General features: G+C 44.6%; 1 protein-coding gene across 2 annotated transcripts; it reads right to left on the bottom strand.

Moving 5' to 3' along the window:
- Positions 1-7,921: 7,921 nt before the first annotated feature.
- On the bottom strand, positions 7,922-17,823 carry SLC25A28 (solute carrier family 25 member 28). Of its 2 annotated transcripts, none has more exons than XM_026493849.3 (4): positions 17,518-17,823; positions 11,539-11,767; positions 10,362-10,418; positions 7,922-8,773 (listed from the first exon to the last, which is right to left on the bottom strand). In XM_026493849.3, the coding sequence occupies exons 1-4, from the start codon at positions 17,806-17,808 to the stop codon at positions 8,256-8,258; spliced, it is 1,095 nt and encodes a 364-aa protein (XP_026349634.1). In that variant the 5' UTR covers positions 17,809-17,823; the 3' UTR covers positions 7,922-8,255. The 2 variants fall into 2 exon arrangements, with proteins under 2 accessions (XP_026349634.1, XP_026349635.1); XM_026493850.4 differs by lacking the exon at positions 17,518-17,823 and adding an exon at positions 17,209-17,511.
- Positions 17,824-18,233: the final 410 nt, after the last annotated feature.

Raw genomic sequence — 18,233 nt, 5'->3', positions numbered from 1 at the left:
GGAATACTTCTGCTCTTAAAAAAAAAATTAACAAGGGTGAAGAGAGGGAAAAAAAACCCCTCAAAACAACCTAAAAATGGAACAAAACAGAATTGAATGAACCTAACTCTATTTCAGATAAATAACATTACCACACCAAAGGGAAAGTAAACAAACAAACAAAAACTAATGAATATTGAATTCTAGTTGAAGGAGTTTTTCCTATAGTGGCATGGGTTAGCAATCCTAAAATGTTTTTTATGTGCTGTAGAACTGAGCAAATGAATAAATACATTGAGGATAAGGGGAGCCAGTTCCTCCTGTTGGAGAAGAGAGTTACAAAGATAAAAAGGAGGAAGACTAAAATCAACCTTACGGTATTGAATTAGAATGGGAGGTACCTATGTGAGTTCATGGTTGTGTGTGTGCATAGATGTAGAAATAAGATACAAATATCAACCTATATTTCTTAGTCTGTCTGCTAAAAGGCTTAGAAGTGGACACCCAGGAGCACCAAGCACACCTGGTATCTAGATCTGGTTTCTAAATACCTTTCACTACCAAAAGGACTCTTTGGAGAAATGGCTGGTTTAAGGGCTCAGAGAGGGAAAATACAAGGTGAACCTAGAATATCATGTTGTTCCAGAAGTCAAGGAAGTGCTAAAAAGATAGGGGCAATATGTCAAAAGGACGAAGGAATTGGAAGAGGCTCCCACTGGTCAAATCTGGGGCAATCTGAGCATTAAATAACAATAATAACATTCCCGAAGAACATTCATAGAATAAATAAGAATCTATGAACTCATAGTATCCAAAACAAATAAAGAACTTACACAACTCAACACCCAAAAATAAATAATCCAATTAAAAATGGGCAGAAGACACAGACATTCTCCAAAGAAGACATACAGGTCAACAGACACATGAAAAGATGCTCAACATCAGTCATCATTGGGGAAATTCAAAGCAAAACTACAACGAGATATCACCTCACGCCTGTCAGAATGGCTAGAATCAACAGCACAAGAAATAACAAGTGTTAGTGAGGATGTGGAGAAAAAGGAACACTTGTGCACTGTTGGTGGGAATGTAAACTGGTGCAGCCACTGTAGAAAACAGTATGGAGGTTCCTCAAAACATTAAAAATAGAACTGCCCTATGATTCAGTAATCACGCTACTGGGTATTTACCCCCCAAAATACAAAAACAGTAATTCGAAGGGATACGTGCACCCCCATGTTTACTGCAGTATTATTTACAATAGCCAAATTTTGGAAGCAGCCCAAGTGTCCATCCATAGATGAAGATAAAGAAGATAAGATACACATACAGACACAGGAATATTATTCATCATAAAAAGAATGTAATTTTGCCATTTGCAACAACATAGGTGGAGCTAGAGAGTATAATGTTAAGCAAAATAAATCAGAGAAGGACAAATACCATATGATCGCACTCATATGTGGAATTTAAGAAACAAAACAAACAAAGGAAAAGAAAAGTGAGTGAGAGAGAGAGACAAACCAAGAAACAGACCCAACTATAGCGTCTGATGGCTCCCAGAGGGGAGATGAGGGGGGATGGCTGAAATAGGTGGAGGGGACTAAGAGTACACTTATCGTGATGATCACTGAGTAATGTATAGAATTGTTGAGTCACCGTATTGTACACCTGAAAGTAATATAACACTGCATGCTAACTATAGTGTAGTTAAAATAAAAAGCTTTTTAGAAAGAATCTATGAGCACATACTAATGTAAATAATAAATAAATAAGAAGGGAGAATTCTCATAGGAGAATATCAACAAATAAATGTAGAAGGAATAATGAAATTAGAATATCATCATTGTGTGACCATCAGTAATAATTGACATAGACAAGAATCACCAGTGGAAGCTACAACTTGGAAGTTCGATGAAGAACAGGATATTTACATAAACTGAAAGCACCTCTCTAGAAATTACTTATTAGCTACAAAGGGAAAATTAGTAATTCTACAGTGGGTTAACCTGGTGAACACAACCATAACACTGAATCAGTTAACAATACCAACAAAGAGGCAAACTGACCTCATGTGCCTCCTGATACGCTGCCCTGAGAAGGACTCGGTATCATTTCTACGGTGCGTCTGCCAGAACTGCCTGAATCTAATGGTAAAGGAACCATCATGCAAACCAAATTCAAGGCCATTTGACAGAATAACTGGCCTGTAATCTAGATTTTTAAAAAAATCTATTTCGTGAGATTAATAAGCTGAGGACCTGATCTAGATTAAAGAAGACTTAAAGAGACAGGAATATGTAGTAAGTGCAATGTGTGATCCTGGATTGGACACCAGATCAGGGGGAAGAAATAGCTATGAAGCAGGACATTGTTGGAACAGTTGGTAAAATTTGCATATGAACTGTGGATCAGATAATAATTTTGTATCAGTGTTACATATACACACACACATATACACATCTACATACATGTGTACATACATGTTTCTACACACGCGTTCTCTTGGGCACAGGCTGAAACTGTAGTTCACAGGTGTAATTTCTTCTTCAGGCAAACTTCAGTTCTGCTCTTAAGACCTTTCAACTGAGTGAATGAGGCCCGCCCAGATTATCTAGGATAATCTTCCTTACTTAAAATACACTGATGATATCCACAAATATCTTCACAGCAACTCTAGATTAGTATTTGACTGAAAAACTGGAGACTATAGCCTTGCCACTTTGTCACCGAAAAACGGACTAGCACATAGGCCCAGCATCTATCCCGGGACCCCTACCTGCTCAGTCCATGTTTGTGAAGTGAGACGGCTCACCAGCACCACTTTCCCAGGCAAACCTCGGTGTCTGACCACAACAATATATTCATCACACTGTCAGCAGGTGCTTATTCAAGCACAGTGCAAGGATGGTACCACAGAGGCACAATTCTACAGATCGCCCAGTCTAGGGAGACGAAACACAGCCAGATGGGTTCAAGACAGCCTACCGGGACGTCCCCACGTGAATATCTAAACCACCAAGTCCCTTTCATCTTCATATAACTACCTTTCCCAGGTTCCTTTTTTCTAGATGATGACAGCCCCTCAGCTGGAGCTCCCCCCTCCAGGTTGTCCTATGTCTGGGCTGTTGGTGGAGTTGTCCTCAGACAGGACTTCGGTCATCTCCCTCCCTGCTTAAGAACCGCAAGAGCTCCTCATTCATTGCCAAGTCAAGTCTAGACACCTTTGCCTGGCTTTCGGGCTCCCCATAATCTGACCCCCCCCCCCGAGTGCCACGACAGCCGTCTTCATAGTTGTGAAGGGCTGTCAGAGAGAAGACGGATTAGTCTGATTTGTGCTGCTTCTGCAGGCAGAAGGAAATCATAGATGGAAACTATGGGGAGACCTGGGGGCCTCAATAGAAAAAATTATTCTCCTGGGTTTTTGGTGTGTGAATGTGGGTTGCGGGCGGGGGGCTAAGGTGGTGTGTGTGGAGCTCTGACGGCGTGTGGGATATGGTGCGCAGCACCCGCAGGACTTCTCCACTTACCAGCCTCAGGGGGCAGGAAGTCACAAAATACCGCACATCCAGTCTGAACATCAATTGTGTGACGTTTCTGATAGTTTAGACAGACTATTGTTTACCAAGCCTCCTAAATCAATGAGTGGAAACAACAGAAGGAATATTTTAGATTCTCAAGAAAATACGTGTTTTTTTTGAATGCCTTGTGCTTGTGTGGTATGCTGGGGTTAGAGAGGCAGGCGGGAGCCCAATGATGGAAAGCCCTGTTGGCCATGGTGAGGAATTTGGCAGCTGAAGCAGGGCAGTGACACGATCCTAGAATGGAAGCAGGAGACCATGAAGAATGAACTTTCTAACAGCAGTGAACTTGGCAGCGATGTCATGGATGGCCTTGAGCTGCAGTGAGCTCCCGGACACAGGAGTGGGGATGGGGAACCCCCCTCAGGGATGCTGCAGAGTGAAATGGGGTTCCAGGAGGAATGCTGAGCAAGATGACTTCCAAGAACCCTCCTACCTCTGACATCCCCCCACCGCGGGCATCCAATCCTCCCCACCAACCCCAGATCTCCAGCCAGGATCTCTTCAGTGTCTGCCGATAGGTGGCGCCAAACTGGCTCCCCACTTTGAACCGTCCCTGCATGCCAGCCTGCTCTCCTTTGTGTCATTCAGATTCCACCTACCCACAGCCATGCTCTTTTTTTTTAATAATAATTTTTTATTATGTTAGTCACCATACAGTACATCCCTAGTTTTTGATGTAAAGTTCCATGATTCATTACTCGCGTATAACACCCAGTGCACCATGCAATACGTGTCCTCCTTAATATCCATCACCAGCCTATCCCATTCCCCCATCCCCCTCCCCTTTGACACCCTCAGTTTGTTTCCCAGAGTCCATAGTCTCTCATGCTTCATTCCCCCTTTTGATTACCCCCCCTTTCTTTATCCCTTTCTTCCCCTACCGATCTTCCTAGTTCTTATGTTCCATAAATGAGTGAAACCATATGATAATTGTCTTTCTCTGCTTGACTTATTTCGCTTAGCATTATCTCCTCCAGTCCCGTCCATGTTGCAGCAAATGTTGAGAAATCGTTCTTTTTGATGGCTGAGTAATATTCCATTGTATATATGGACCACATCTTTTGAAACCAGTCATCTGGTATCTTGGTTTCTTCCACGATTTAGCTATTGTGGACAATGCTGCTATGAACATTGGGGTGCATATGGCCCTTCTCTACACTACGTCTGTATCTTTGGGGTAAATACCCAGTAGTGCAATGGCTGGATCATAGGGTAGCTCAATTTTTAACTTTTTAAGGGACCTCCACACTGTTTTCCAAAGTGGCTGTACCAACTTGCATTCCCACCAACAATGTAGGAGGGATCCCCTTTCTCCACATCCTCTCCAACATTTGTTGTTCCCTGCCTTGTCAATTTTTGCCATTCTAACTGCACAGCCATGCTCTTGACAATAAATTATTATAAGGGTGCAATGAGTGACAGAATAAGCTAGTGTACATTCATCTAATGCAATGTTGTGTGGCTATTGACATTGAAGTGATGGAAGATTTAATAATGTGGGAAGATGGGCACCATATACTGTCATGTGAAAGAAGCTGCTTATAGTGTGACCTGAATTTTGAATGTTAATCAAAAAAATTCATAGAAAAAATACTGGATGATGAGTACATCAAAATGTTGTCATATTCTCTGGGTAATGGGGTTGGAGTTATTTTCTTCTTATCTATTTTTAGAAATTTTATAAAATTAGCATGATTTGACTTTTATTGGCTTTTACGAAATTATTTTTAAATTCTATTCATCAGAGCCACCTCTTTCCCATTAACTCCGACCTCCAGTTTGCTTCTCTGCCTCTAAATCGTCTTGTTGGTTCTGTGTAATCCACTACATGGCTGTATTCTGTCTTGTGTTATTAGAAGATCGTTTCATTCATGTTAGTCTTGTCTCTACAATTAAGAAAAGTTTTCTCTGACTAACGTGTGACTTCTTTTCTTGCTTTGGCATAGAGGCGTGCTTTGGTACAATTTCTTGCATGGTGTAGCATTGTGCAGGAATTGACCACTTGATAGCGGCTTGGTCCTGGATCCTCAAGGTGCCACATGACCTGCCTGGCTTCCAGAGAGGCCCTGAACCTGGGAATGCCCCAAATGCCCACAGCTCTCATGGGGTTGGAAGTGAAGCTTGGCTCCTGACCCAAGTATTCAGGAACCAAGATTGTTCAACCCTATCACATTGTTCTAGCTCTATCCGCTCTAGTGATTGGATGAAGAGACCTGCAAAGCCTAAGGCCCTGTCCCAAATTCCAAACCAACTGCCCTCCAGCAGCTAGGGCATAACTGGAGATAGGGAAGGTGACTTTCGCATTCTTTTCTCATTGTTTGCGAACTGACATTAGAGCTGAGAGAATCTTTAGTGACTATCATTCTTTCAGATGTTACCCTGTATCCTATTCTTGAAAAATGGCCTTGTTGCTACAGTGCCTACCGTGGTCTGGATACCATGCCAGATGTAGCATTGTCCAGCCAACTGCGGGGACGAGGTCTGCAGGGGCATCCCTTTGTCCTCACAATCTGTCTGTGCTGGGACGCAATGACTCTCTTACATTTTTACCAGCAAACCCTGTGAAATGGCCTCTGCAACAATTTCATCGTGCTGTTTTTACTCCCTATGCGATTCAAACTCCAGTGGCCACCGTTTAGCTGGTACCACCTCTCTTCCATCACTACACCGGAGGGGCAGCACAGCTTACTTAAATCAGGCTTAGAACAGGAGACCCTGCTGTTCCCTTGATGGTTTTTTTCAGGTGTATTCAGACACGATTCTCCACAGATACTTGAAGGGCCGTTGGTTGGAAGAAGGACAAGATATATTCTGTATCAGATTTCTAATGCTTCTACAATCCTAACATCATGCCAGTCTGCCATTTTCTGCCTCCCTTGCCACAGTTCTGGTCCAGACCTCCGTGCAGCCTTGCCTGCGTGACTGCGACAGCCTCCCAGCAGGTCGGCCTGCCCGTCCAGTCTTGCTCTTCTAATCCTTTCTCAGAGAGCCGAAGTGATCTGTTTAAATTGTAAATCTGATCACACCACACCTCTGCTTAAAATCCTGTAATGCCTCTGTGTTGCCTTCAGGATAAACTCTAAACTCCTTAGCATTGCCTTTAAGACTCAGCCCCTGCTTTGCTCTCCAGGTGCGTGCCTTGCCCAGATTGTCAGCCCTACTAAATCCTTTGCACACCAAACCCTGAACACTTCTAGGTCTTTGCCCAGAACATTTCCCCTCCTCTCTTCACCAAGTTAGCTAATTTGCCTTCCAGGTGTCACCTTAGATGTTACTTCCTCCAGAAGCCACCCCTAGTCACCCAAGGCCAGGCTGGGTCTTCTTACCATGTTTCTTGTCATTTATCTTGTAGGCACCTGTTTACATTCGCCTTCCTCTCCAGACAATAAGCTCTTTGAGGGCTGAGATGGTTTTATTTATCACTATAACCCCAACACAAGTGTCTGACACAGAGACACTCAATAGTTACTGAATGAATGAATGAATGACAGATGACATAACAAGGATGACAGATGGGTGTTCTTGGAGGTAGATTTCCACTCGGTGTACTAAAGAACTTGCTGATAACTGGTGATATCCAAACAAAGGAACAGACCAACCCACGAAGCACAGTGAAAACCCCATCTCTGAAAGTCTCCAGACAGAGCCCAAGTGGTCGTAGGAGGGATCTTCTTCAGGAGGCAGGTTGTACGTGCCCTCCGCTCATTTCCTATCTGCAGGAAGGCACAATTAGATTCACTTCCAGGACCAAAGATCTGGGTTGGAGTTTCAGTTCCTCACTTGCTGTGAGAACCTAGGCAGGGGACAGCCTCTCTGAGCTTTCCTTACCTGTAAAATAGAGATGATGCTTGCACTGCCTACTTCACAGATTTTGCGAGAACCAAACGAAGTCATGTACGGTAAAGTACTTTGTAAAAGCCTTAAGGCCAAATGAAAGGTATTATTATTTACCACATAATCTTTAGGTCTTGCAGCTGCACTGAGTAACTCTTGTTCTGCAACGACACTAGAAAACAAAGTGCCACATGGGAAGTTTTGCTTTGGCAGGCAGAGCAATCTACTCTTCTGTGCCACACCACTGTCCCCGGGAAAAGGCACTAGTGGGGATCAAGAGTGCCTGTTTAGCTAGGATCTGTCAAAGGCCATTGTTCCTGCCATCAGGGAGATTCCTTGAAGCCTGTTACTAAAACAAAGGGAGTAGGGCTCCAAAGTCTTAAGTCACCGTGAAAATCAGCAGAAATCCAAACTACGGACACACGCGATAAACCTTCCCTTTGGGCCCCTTGATTTATGCTTAATGTCAAGAGCAGTTGACAACATTTCACTTCCCTTTTGGCAAAACAAACCCAATGAAACAATTTAATTTAAAGGCTTTTTATTAGGAACCAAAGGGAATGAGCTGCTTGTCCCTCTGTAACAGTCTAGAGCAGGTCAGCAGGCCCAGGATGGAGAGAGGTTGTCAAAGGTGCTGTGGTGTGCTTGCTGCACTTGCTTAGGGCCCGGAAGGAAAGGCGGCGGCAACAGAGGTTGGCAGAACTGGTGTTAGCCAAAACACCAACAGCCTGGGGAGAACCCTCTACCTTCCCTCCAACTCCACTCAAGGCTGGAGCGCGCCAGGAGACGGAGAACGTGGCTGGAGCAGGCAGGACGCAGCAGTGCGGATCCCCTGGCTGCACTGTCTGCTGCTTCTCTTCACTTGCCTGCCCTCCACTCTTCTTGCCGTTTGGTGATTAGGTATTTGAAGAACTCATACACAGACCACGCGATGGCTGTGGAGGGGATCTGGTAAATTACTCTAGCCTGCACCCCTCGGAAGTAGGCGGTCACCCCGCCTACTTGATACACCGTCCTGAAGGCACTAGCCATGCCTGTGATATGTCCTGTGATGTTTGAGTTCAAAGCCAGGGATTCCTGGGTGTTGAGCAGTGTTTTGCAAACGTCCAGTGGGGTTGTGGCAGCAGCAGCTACAGCTCCCGCACAGGCTCCCGAGAGAACGTGGGAGCTGGGGTTGTACCGTCTCTGGGGGTTAAAGTGCTCCTGCAGGAATTCATAGGTCATGAAGTGAATGGCTTGGAAGGGAACATTCATAGTGAGCTGCGTGGTGTAGCTACGATAAAAGGCGCCAGCCCCTTCATTTTGCCACACTGCCCGCACACAGTCTGTCACCCGGTGGTACGGTGAGTTGTACATCTGCATCCTCTGCTTGACCACTGGTGGTGCCATCAACAGGAAGAAAGGAAACGATGCCGGCGATCAACCGGTGAGCAAGCGTATCCAGATTCAGAGTTCCACATCAGCGGGTCAGCCATTGGAATGGAGAGAGAAAAAAATATGAATGCGCTGTCACTAATACGTTAACATCTGATACGTTAAGGTTTCCCTTTTTTTGAGAGGGGATAGGAGAGGACTGATAAAGCGCCAAAAAATAACAGACCCACTTCTAGTAGGATTTCTTTAAAACCAACCAGTGAGGGGCACCTGGGTGGCTCAGCTGGTTGGGCGTCTGCCTTCAGCTCAAGCTCAGGTCATGAACCCAGGGTCCTGGAATGGAGCCCTGCATTGGGATTTCTGCTCAGCAGGGAGTCTCCCTCTCCCTCTGCCCCTTCCCCTGCTCATGCTCTCTCTCACTCTCAAATAAATAAAATCTTTTTTTTTTTTTTTTTTTTAAAGAATTTATTTATTTATTTGACAGAGAGAGAGACAGCCAGTGAGAGAGGGAACACAAGCAGGGGGAGTGGGAGAGGAAGAAGCAGGCTCATAGCGGAGGAGCCTGATGTGGGGCTCGATCCCATAACGCCGGGATCACGCCCTGAGCCGAAGGCAGACGCTTAACCGCTGTGCCACCCAGGCGCCCCTCAAATAAATAAAATCTTAAAAAAAAACCCCAAAACCAGTGAGCACACAGAATATATGTATGATTTAGAGACTCCAGAGGGTTTCCTTGAAATAAGTACCTACCTACTGTTATTATCTTACCCTTTCATAAAGCTCAAGACAAGAAATGACTCAGTGGCAGTGAACATAATAATGAACAGACAGCCCTAATCCCAATCCTCAGGTATGCAGAGCACCCAACTCTTAGGACACAAGGATAGTTAATCCTACAGGAGAAGGGCTACCAAAAAGAAAACGAAATTCTTAACCAAGAAGACTGTGGCTTTAGTCTCCAAACATCTACTCCCTCAAGTGGTGTGAGTTCTGGATCTTCAGCTTACGTTTGGCCCTTTCCACACCATGGCCTTGCCCAGACAGGTAAAGAACTGGAACTTAAAGAACATGGCAACCATGCTATCCCTTCATATTTGAGTACCTCAGTCTCCACCTGGAAAGCCAAGATCCAAGCAGCCATGCAGGAACTGAGCTCTACAATTTACCCTTTCATTCCTATTTCAACTATCTTCATTCCAACAAGAAAGGCAGGATTTTTAAATGTTAAAATCCATCTTCACCTCTTTGAAGAAAAGTAAAATAATCTGTTAAATTTTCAGATGAGATCAAATCCACTACAGAGGGAACTGCCAAGAAGGCCCTGGACTACGCCAGGTAGAGCCATGTCTTTTTTCAGAGAAGCCCCAAGGACGGATGAAACCTCAGTGAGTTTGCTTCCTAAGGGCCTCTTCCTCAGTACCGACAACATGGAGGGAGTGCCCTCTACTGGTAAGACACGGTAGCACAGAAGGCTTTCCCACCAAAACCGACCAGGTGCTCCCTGGCTTTCTTCCACAAACCAGAAATAAAGGAAAAGCCCAGAGATGCAGATGCAGCTGCCCACAGAGGGAAGGGCGGCGGAATCATTACCTTCTGCTGGATTCATGGCTGCATCATGCAGTAATGTTGCTACACACCCGGCCGCACCTGCAAAGGAGAAAACAACTGCCACATGTAAGGCCAGGAGAGGTCCAACGGTTCACTGAGGCCCCAGGGCTGGGAGGGTGGGCAGGGGCCAAGCCACAGTAGGGAGAGGGAATGTAAGAGCCAGTTCAAAAGATGGGAACCCACTACTTCTAAACCCCCGTTCTGAGAAATTAAGATATTTGTTCCCACCAGCTTAGTAAGGTCACCAATCTATATGCCATAGGTATAATGGGAAGGCCCGAAGAGCCTAAGAAAACAGCCCAGATTTTATAAAGACAGTTCTGAGAATAAACACAGTTTACACCTCAGACAGGAACCAGATCCACTGTGGCCAAGGGATGCCAGCATCAGCTACCTCCAGTGCAGGGAGAACACGGGGCAGTGGGGTGGTCAGATTTGCACCACAGCATCTCATCTTCCCTCCTGCTGCCCCTGTGCCGCCCAGTCTATCTCCAGACTCTAACATCTGTCCGCCTAGACCTTTCCTTCAGGTCCTGAACTGTATTCCTCACTACTCCTCTCCATTCTCAATTTGGTTTTCAATCCTCAAGCATGAGGCTGCTGTCCCTCCCCTTTCTTCCACATAACCTCCAACCCTCTGGTTTTTCTGTGCAGAAGTCCCTCGGCCCCACCCCAATTCACTTGTTGAGGCCTGGTCATGTCCTCAACAACACAAACTGCCTCTGGTCAGTTAGGATCCTGAAAAGGTGAGGCAAGGAGCTGGGGCACCATGAATGTCTTCCTTGGGCGGCGGGGTCACCTCTGATCCTGCCCTGAGGAGCAGGACAGCACCCGACTATCAAGAAATACACAATGAGGTAGGTAGTTCGGTGTGTCTCCACATTACCAGGGCATTAGAAGCTGATGCAGGGAGATGAAAAAGTCGAGCTGGTAGGTAAGGGAAGATACTGTAACACTTTGTTGAGGTGCCCCCAAAGAGGGGTGGGGTTGAAGCAGCCCGTTGTCTGAGAGCATCAGGTTTGGAAGTCCCTCCCCTATAATCTGGCCTACCCCAGCCCAGAGCTTCAGCTCCAAACCATGCTGAGACTGGAAAGCATTGACAGCTGCAAAGCCCAGAGAGCTGAGAAAGTGGGGGAACCAGCACAGGAAGGCTCAATACCGTTGGCAATATGGCTATTGCCCCCAGGGTGGATTACATCACTCAATGTCTTTTTTAACTTTTCGTAGCAGGCAAAATAGAGGGCATGGGCAGGCCCTGCGCCTGTCGCTGTGACGTTCAGCCCCCGCATAGGCCTCCATAGGCCCTCCGTTCTTATAATCCTCCAGAGTGCCTCCAACACATTTCGATAGCGGGCAGCTGGGTCAGGCTGTAGGCTCTGCATCCGGGTCTGCAATTACAGAAAGAAGTGCAGGGTCAGCGATGCCAACTTCTCAATTTCCCAACTTCGACACGAAGGCTGTGGGCACTTCTATGTGGAATCGTGCCAACGTGCAGGAGTGCCACCTGGCATCCAGTTTTACTTCCTTCCAAATCTGTGTCCAATCTTTCCAAGACTTGGACCTTTCTTTTGCTAGTCATCTATGAGGGGAACACCGTTGTTGTCTCTGAGAACATCACTGCTTGGGGAGTGTCCTTGAACTCTGAAATGATTCATAGCCCCAGCAACAAATACCAAGCCTGTGTTTCAGGAGAAGTTGCTTTTGTGCCTTAATAAACTTGGGCTAAGAGTTCTTTACAAATGGATTTTAAAGTCAACTATTTACTGTCTGCATCATACTTTATGCATTACTCTGAAGACCGATCCTAGGCCTGCTTCCTGACCACACACTACACTAATGAGATGACAGCTCATCCTTTGTTATATCCTTGATGATTATCTGAGTGTCTCGGATTATTTGGCATTGGCAGCTGGGCCTGTAGGTTAAACTCTTGGCAAAGGTAGCATCTGTAATCAATGCTGCTCTAAGTTCCTGGGAAAGAACATTTACCCTGAAACTATGAAAGGTGGAAACCAACCTAGTCTCTAAAACTGAAAGGATTGCCAGATCTCTAATGTAAACTGAATGAATCCTGAAATTGGCATCAAATAACTTCAGTCTTCATGAAACATAATCCTTGGAATTTCCACAGGATTCAAGGACTGGGACAAAAGTACATGGTAGACACTTGGTATAATGTTCCTGGACAAAGTTGGATTGAAATTTAGGGAGTGAATCTTTTCAAAACATTTCCCAAATCACGGACCCTCGGGGGGGGGGGGGAAGGGTGTGTCTCCTAATGAAAATCTCTTGTCTGTTGATCCATTTCAAGATTAAGGTAGCATGGAGATTAACAATATAAAATCAATGTCCAGTGCCTGGAACAGAGTAAGCACTCAAGATTTGTTTGTTGAATGAATGAATGGATGAATGAATGAAAGAACAAATGAATCTGAGCAGTCTGTACCAGTTCACAAAGTAAAAAGTAGGCTATTAGTCAGTGGGGGCAACTAATGCCCAAGTACAGTTTAAATTCCTACTTCATTCAATTACTGATTCAGTTTGAACCTTCCTTTGGCCATCTGGAATCCAAGAGTACTGCCTCTTCTCAAGAGCATGGGGGGAAAAAAACTAACCAGATTAACAGGTCCTAGTTAGCTGCAAGCAATCCACATTCTTCTAAAGTTACTTTCTTCTGCTTGCTACCAACAAAGAACTGGAAGCTTAAAAGGTTAATACTGTAAGTCCAATCAGAAATACAGTATCACTTATTACAATATGACACATTCATTCTACTTCTCAAAAAAATAAATACCATACACTTCCAATAAAGGATATGCTTACGAATCTTTCACATCACCCAGGGGTATAGAATCCATTAGAGGAATTATTCAGTGACTATACGTCTTTGCCGGGTATGGCTCCTGATAAAGATAAACTGGGCCTGATGGCTTAACAACTGTTTCCATAGGTTTGTTTGAAATGGATCTTGTATAGGGAGAATGTTCAGAAATTGCGTTGCTCTGCTGAAGTCAGTGGCATTATTTGGGCAACCAGCCTTGAAAGGTCTGATCTCAGAGACTTGGAACCTTTCACCCCCAAGAAAAACCTGGATGGAAAGTTACTTTGAACATTTTATACACACCTCTACATCTAACTCACAATTCTACTTATACCCTTATGGAAAGGACCCAGGCATAAGCTATGCCAAATATAAAAATCAATATGGCTCCCCAGATGTGTGAGCCAATAAATCTTTCTTTTGGAGAAAAATGAAATCTCTACAACTTTATGAATAGCCTTTAATTATTGAAAAAACACTGGCTTTGAAGAAAAGCCAAATGAACTAATAGGGAGATAAGTGGTTTGGTAAAAGACAAACCATATTTGAGTCAGAAAGCCTGAGTATGAGCCCCTGCTTTGCTAGATGTGTGGTCTGGATATGTTACTTAACCTGAGTTTCAGTGTTGTCATCTAAAACATGAGACTAAGCATGGCTCATTGGGCTGTTGTGCGGATTCAAAGGGGGCACGTACAAGCCACTGGTAATTTATGAAGCACTAGAAATATAAGGCTTTTTTATGGTATTCAAACACGATTCTTGGACATACTTGTTCATATCACAGAATCTATACATCATGGCAGTACTGTCTCTTGTATACATCATTTCACAAATGTGTATGGGCAACTAACTGGTTCTTAGCCACTAGTAAATCAGGTTTAATTTTGTATTTTTTGTTTTTACTTTGAAGTTTCGCTGTGGCTATAATTTTTATGTGCAGCTATTAATCTGGCTGGAGGTAATGTTTAGGAACGAGCACTATTGTGAAACTCTGTGCCTTGCCTGGCTCTGGAAATCTACTTCTGGGAGGCTGTGTTGGAAGGCCTGAGAGTCAGACTGGGTTCAAATCATGATGGTGCCACTTAACTTGCTTCCTTTTCTTCATCTGTAAAATAATGAAAATGGTGTATACTTCGTGAAATTGCTTCAAGGATTAAATGAATAAATACATGTAAGGCACATCACTTAGTGCTGGCAAACAAGAACAACTGCCATTTATTGAATAATAAGTATTATTGTTAGATACAAGAAAGTCAAATAAGCCAATGTTTCCATTTCCTAACCTTTCATTGGTAAATGTGTAGAGATAACCATTTCCATCTGGAGTTTGGAAAAGATTTCCCTTGCTCTTTCTCACTTTAACTTATTATGTAAGTAGATTATTTATGTCATCGTTACAGAGCCAAAAAGTAGCACCTTGGTGACAGGTGGGTACTTAGCCAGATGATTTTGAGAAGATTCTGACTACTTTCATTGCAGAGCCTATTCCTATAGATAAAGTCTGGTGTTTGCCTCTGAGACCCAGAAAAGGAAAACTGGGATATATTTGTACTCGCAAACCTCCCTGTCATGACCATGTAAATAGCTGGCTGAATAACTATGGCCTAGCGAGGCTGTGCTAGGTTCCTCCCAAGGATATTTTAAATCAACTTGACCCTGATTAAGTGGCTGGGGTGCACAGGCTTGCATGCCAAGAGGCAATGTTAACTTTCATTTGCAAACACTGTGGTTGCTGTTTCGGCTCCAATACTGTTACCTGCCTCTAGACTTAGGGACGGTTGGGCTGCTCTTCTTCTCCACCACCCTTTATGGTAAAAGAGGAATTGGGAAGCCCTGGGACAAGTGAACTGGGAAGTCCTTTCTGAAGGAAGAGATTCGAATTTTATTTTCATGTCTGCACAACAATGTCTAACATCCTACTGACGTTAAACCCTGCTGGTCTCACCTAGTTGTTCCCTCTAGTCATTTAAATCCCAGCATTAATGGCAAATGAATGAGTCTTATAAAATGAGCTTTTGTATCTTTGAAGACTCCTGAGCATTTTTTCCCCTCTGGATCAAATAATTATTTAATATAGGGCTCTGAGGCATGGCTGTAATGTCATATGACTAATTTTTTAAAAACAAACACTTCAAAGTTTATGTAAATGATTTAAGAACTGTTCTTCGAAACAGTTACCTTGGAAGGCTAGAAGTAACTTATTCCAGCAATGCTGTGATTATGCAAAATATTTCTGAAACTCCTCTTTCAGAAGTGTTCCCTCAGTGGGTTTATCAGCCTCAAGAATAAATCAATCTCCTTGCTTTCTGGTCCTACCTTCTCTTTGATCTTCCACCTTATCTATCATTTTTGATTCCAAATGGTCTGTTACTAAAACAAAACAAAACAAAACAAAACAAAACAAAACAAAACACCTCCGTTTTGTCACAAAGATATGCCCTCTTTAAGAACATTCACCCAAATATTCTAGAGGCATTTCTAACAGAGGAATCTATAAAATATTTGCAGCAACAATAACATTATGTAAATATATGGAATAAGGAGATAGCCTCCCAGGGTAATGGGACAACACTTGAGTTGATTAGTTATAATCATATTTCTAAGTCAGTCACATTATTACATTGTATTTTTCAAGTCATTAAATAATTTTCATTGCTTTCCTTGATCTAGTTTTCATGTGATACCCATCCTGAAACAGCACCCTAGACCCTGCTCTCTACTCACTAAGTATAATGAATTGACTTTACTCTGCAGTTAGGTCATTTTAATTTTTGGATATATAGCATCAACAACTCACAGTCATTCAGCCTAGACTTTACTACACAAATGTCTGAATCTTTTTTATTTGTACTTACCCACTTGACATTTTAATATTGTTAGAGCATTAACCATTTCCTTACTTCTCTTGCATGGATTTTACTGTTTATTTCTATTTCCCTCAATTGGCAAGGGTATTTAAAATTCTAATATCCATTTTAACCAAGTGCCTCTACCAGTTTCAATAGCTATGGCTGTTGGTAGGAGTTGCCTTGCAATGTGCTAGAAAACTATCAACTCAATGTCATTCACAAAGCTTAATGAGCACTTTCCCCATTCCTTCATCCACACTACTAATGAAAACATGTGAGAATACCAGAACCAGGGAGAAGCAGAAAAGACTCTGTATTTCCCAACTCAATACTCTCTCCTTTTGAATACGTAACACTTTCCTAATTTGAGGAAAAAACACACATCAAAGAGCTGTGAGGATACTGTTTGACTATTACCCCTAACATGTAAAGGAGGCATCAGTCTCTGTCAATACATTTATTGCAACAGTTCCCTTGAATTTACTTTTCATTCAATTTAGTCCTCACTTTTAGAGGTTGGTACCTTTGCTAATGCACAAGAATAAGAACTGTAAAGAATCCCCTTTTCACCTAGCTTTCTTCAGAAGCACCTGACTTCTTTACCCACTAATCAGTCCGCTTGGTCGTGGTTGCAGTTAGTTTTTACTTTAAGAGGAATCATGCCTTCATGTTGATCCCATTTCATTTTCAATATTGTCATGCTTCCCTTCTAGGCAACTTTCCCCTTTTGTCAACTTCAGGTGGCTAAAGAAATACACTGTCAGGTCCATCTCTTCTCTGGGCGCTGATGTGCTCCCTGCACATACGAAATCCTAATCCCAGCTTAGTTTTCATGTTCAGGAAATAGGTGGGGTATCATGTTTGCGGCAGAGAAACCGAAACCTTTTCCTGAACATGGTCTTTCCCAAATTACTTCCAGTCTGGAACTATGAATTCTGACTGCACAAATGATTTCCACTCACTCATGGGTTAAGATCTAATAATGAAATACTTTATCTAGCTAAGATTTCAGATTTCGGTTCTTGCCCCATCACCTTTAAGGGAAGACACAGCAAGAAGCTTGTAAAAGCACTCAGAGAACATCTCAAGCCATTAAGATCCTATTCAGGGTCTGATTCACCTCAGTTGGCTTCACCTTAATCAAGTTAGTAGCACTTACCTGTTCCATCCCATCCCACCCTATTCCTGTTTAGTCCCAGCTAGGATCCAGGGCTTTGGCTGACAGATTTTCTTTCCACGGTCCCGATTCAGATCTCACTGACGGTTAGAAATGGGTCCTGGTTCCTGGCTGGGCTCAATTCCCAGCCCGGACCTTGCTTGCATGGAGTATCGGTCGAATCGTGTGGCGGTGGCAGGAGCCAGGAAGAAACCCATGTTGTTTCCGGCTCTCGGCCGGGATCCTGGCTCTGGACAGGACCCAGGGGTCGGGTCAGCCCCAGGTCGGATTCGGAGCCGGTCCAGGTCTCACCTTGACGCAGTCGATGGGATACATCACGCAGTGCTCCAGGATCCCTGCCACGGCGCCCGCCACCATGTGCGTGGTGACAGTGGCTCCAGCCGGCAGCGCCTCGTAGTCCGGGCCGGAGTCCGGATCCTGCCGTACCGGGGGCCTGCAGGCCCCGGCCTCCCCGCCGCCGGCCCCCCGGCCCACGCCCCGCTGCAGCCACCCGTCCAGCAGCGCCGACTCCCCGGGGCTCCGCCCCGGCCCAGCCGCCGGCCCCCCCGCCACACCGCCAGCACCCCGCCCCTCCAACTCCATCCACCCGGGCCAGCTGCGGCGCCCACCCTCGCCGCCGCTGCCGCTGCCGCCACCGCCCCCCGGCCCCGTCGTGTCCGCCTCAGGCGCGGCCCAGAGAGCCCGGGGCCTCCGGCTCCCGCTTGGCCCACAGACACGCCCCTCAACCAGCCATTGGTGCGGCGCCAAGATAGCCCCGCCCCTCTGCTTACGTAGGAAAAAGATGTCTGTGGTATTAGAGAAGTTGCCTGTCATTCCTCCGCCCTGCGGCGTTGCTACGGTTTAGATCCCACCCCTTCCCCTTTGATCTTGGAAGCTTCTTGTTTATTGGCCATTGATTGGCCAACATGTAAGAACGATCCGCCCACCGACTTTTCTGGAGGGCGGGAGAAACTTAAGGCAGAACTTTGATAGGCTCAACCACTCTTGATACTTTGACCTCGGCCATT

Source organism: Ursus arctos, unplaced genomic scaffold, assembly GCF_023065955.2.
Source record: "Ursus arctos isolate Adak ecotype North America unplaced genomic scaffold, UrsArc2.0 scaffold_7, whole genome shotgun sequence".
Classification (NCBI taxonomy): domain Eukaryota; kingdom Metazoa; phylum Chordata; class Mammalia; order Carnivora; family Ursidae; genus Ursus; species Ursus arctos.
The sequence above is the reverse complement of the archived record's forward strand: the minus strand, read 5'-3'. Positions and strand labels throughout refer to the sequence as shown.

Excerpts from the sequence above, each read along its gene's own strand:
- SLC25A28 (XM_026493849.3), bottom strand. The coding sequence starts at position 17,808 with ATGGAGTTGGAGGGGCGGGGTGCTGGCGGTGTGGCGGGGGGGCCGGCG. Across the intron at positions 11,768-17,517 it reads ATCCCATCGACTGCGTCAAG|ACCCGGATGCAGAGCCTACA; the intron begins GTGAGACCTGGA and ends CTGTAATTGCAG. Across the intron at positions 10,419-11,538 it reads CAATAGCCATATTGCCAACG|GTGCGGCCGGGTGTGTAGCA; the intron begins GTATTGAGCCTT and ends TCTCCTTTGCAG.